Genomic DNA, 2,540 nt, shown 5'->3' with positions numbered 1-2,540 from the left:
GACGTTAGGATTTTAACGTGCTCAATAAATCAAATCAAATCAGACTTAACAACTTCGGAATGCTGCATGATCATGATGCATGTGGTACAATAGTTTGGTGTTGCAATGGAATGGCATGATACATGTTGCATAATGGATTTATGGCAGAATATATGTGGCATAATGGTCCACTGGTATTGAATTTGGCATGCGTTTCATGTGGCATGTTGCACAATGCTTTGTCTTTTTCATCAAGGCCTTAAAATTAATTCAAATAAAATCTTTCAAAAATTCTGCAGGCGTTTTTTTCTAGCAGAAATCGAGCAAATAATCTAAGTCTAGTAATTAAATCATCATTTATAAAAATGTAATCTCATCGATAACCGACTGACGTAACTCAAAACAATATCAAGAGAAAACACACTCATACCAATTTTTCTGTCAAAAAAATATTTTTTTATTTGAGTTACATTCAAATTTCAGGATAGGCAGAACCAATCAAATTCTTGCCACGATATCTCCAAGAGTAAGTTTGGATGCTAAACGGGTTTCCGCCCAATGAAACTGGACACAACTTATCAGCTCTCAGTTCAAAACAAACAGTATACAAGGCAATTTCCAGTTCAGGACTTGTTCCAATAAATAAGGTGTTTACAGGTTTGTTAAGACCATTATGGGTGAAACGAGTCTTGACTACCATTCCTTTCTACAAGATTAAAAAAAAAAAAAACAGATTTTTAATAATCATAATAATTCAGGTTAATAAAACCATTAAATCTTACATTTCCCAAATCAAGCTTTTTAAGGTACCCCTTGTAGTCGATACGACCAGCTTTCTCCTCTTCATTAAAATAAACCCAATTATGTAGACCAATGATTGTGCCGTTCTTGACTTCATTCACAAAAACATGCTCGAATCCAGAACTTCCAATTTTTCCCTGTCCTCGTGAATAAAGTGTAAACCAGAGAGATTTCACAAGGTCCCGGTGGGTTTTTGGATCGGGTGATACAATTCCTTAAGGGTGACAAGTGGGTTTAATATTGACAAGCTAATGTGATTGAGTTCAATCCTTACCTTTGTTTTGTAGGAATAACATTGCTTGACGCATAACATTGGTAGCCATGATTGCATCAACAAAGTCATTTTCTTCTTTCCTCTCAATGGGAGTAACATATTCATTTATGGAAGTATCGATTTCATAGTTGTTAAATAGATCCCGCATCTTGGCAATGGTTGGTGGCTGAAGAGCCTTCTCATCGACTTGAAGTAGACTTTGGAACAAAATAAAAGTGTTCTATAAATATGTTGAAAGATCTATGACATATTCTTACGGTTGAGGAGCTTCGTCACTGGTATCTATGGAACGTGTCTTTCCTTGAATGTTTACAGTTATCTGACTTAGTTGAGAGTTAGTTTCTTTTTGGTAAAGGGTCTCAGAAAGCTGTCGAATTTCATCATCTGTCGCTAGAGATTTTTCAGTGGTGGCTGAACCAGGGGATACAGTTGATGTGCTGCCAGGAACATGAGGAACAAACGAGACACGATTTCCATTGGCTGGAGGAGTAGAACCCCATGCAGAAGGAGACGTGGGTGTAGGACTGACAGGTACGGGTGAGGATGGTTTGGAAGGTAGTGCAGGGAAGTCTTCTTTAATCGAAGGTCTTCGAGGAGCTGGAAGAGCTGGGAAATCCTCTTTAACTGTTGTCGGTTTTCTAGTAGTAGTGGATGACGGTGTTGGCATAATTGACTTCTTTGGATCCTCAAAATCAGAGAAGCTTTCAGGTTTAGTTAAAGGAGCTTGAGGAATAATTTGTTTTGGCTTCATGGTTGTTGTTGTGCTCGTAGTTGTTGTTGTTGTAGTCGAAGTCGGTACAGGGGCAAGTGCTACAGCTGGAGTTGGACTGATTGGAGGTGTTGCCATTGGAGCTAGAGGTGTCTTAGAACCACCTGAATGCACTCCTCTTGGAGGTGGTGTGGGATCATAGCTCAAACTAAGCCCAGAGGGCTGTTGATGAGGTTTTGGATAGTTTGGAAGCATACCTGGTCCCAAATTAGGATTTACGAGGGGATTGTATGGACTTGGTTGCACACGGTTTGCAGGTTGCCGAGCAGGAGTAGGAACTGCAGCTGGATTATTTCTAGGAGTGGTTGTTGTAGTCGTAGTAGTACTAGTCGTAGTTGATGAAGAACCACCTTTGCCAAATAAACGACTAAAGAAACCAGGTTTTTTTGTTGTTGGCTCATCAACACCAGCTTCTTGACAATCTGAGAGTCAAATATTAATTATAAATTAAAAAATAAACAAAAAGAAATCCAAATATAGTATGTAGCACTTACTTGCGTTTTCACATTGAAAAACCAATAAAATGACCGAAACCGCCAATATCAATGGTAATCTCATTTTAAATTTTGTTCGCAATATTCACGGAAGAGCAAAAGGTTAACTTAATCAAAACTAAAAAAAAAAATTAATAAAATCTACTGAGCAACGTCGAAAAGCCTCGTGATGTGATCAAGTTGAAATTCACAGCTTAACTAAAATCATTTCTAGAGTTAACGA

The 2,540-nt window shown here is 38.0% G+C and overlaps 1 protein-coding gene across 1 annotated transcript; it reads right to left on the bottom strand.

Moving 5' to 3' along the window:
* Window positions 1-412: 412 nt before the first annotated feature.
* LOC129917988 (endoribonuclease CG2145-like) lies at window positions 413-2,540 on the bottom strand. Its single transcript, XM_055998271.1, has 5 exons — window positions 2,318-2,540; window positions 1,312-2,245; window positions 1,055-1,251; window positions 762-994; window positions 413-685 (listed from the first exon to the last, which is right to left on the bottom strand). The coding sequence occupies exons 1-5, from the start codon at window positions 2,379-2,381 to the stop codon at window positions 452-454; spliced, it is 1,662 nt and encodes a 553-aa protein (XP_055854246.1). The 5' UTR covers window positions 2,382-2,540; the 3' UTR covers window positions 413-451.

The sequence above is a fragment of the Episyrphus balteatus genome, chromosome 4 (genome assembly GCF_945859705.1).
Source record: "Episyrphus balteatus chromosome 4, idEpiBalt1.1, whole genome shotgun sequence".
NCBI classification, from domain to species: Eukaryota; Metazoa; Arthropoda; class Insecta; order Diptera; family Syrphidae; genus Episyrphus; species Episyrphus balteatus.
This window is presented reverse-complemented; position numbering and strand designations above follow the sequence as displayed.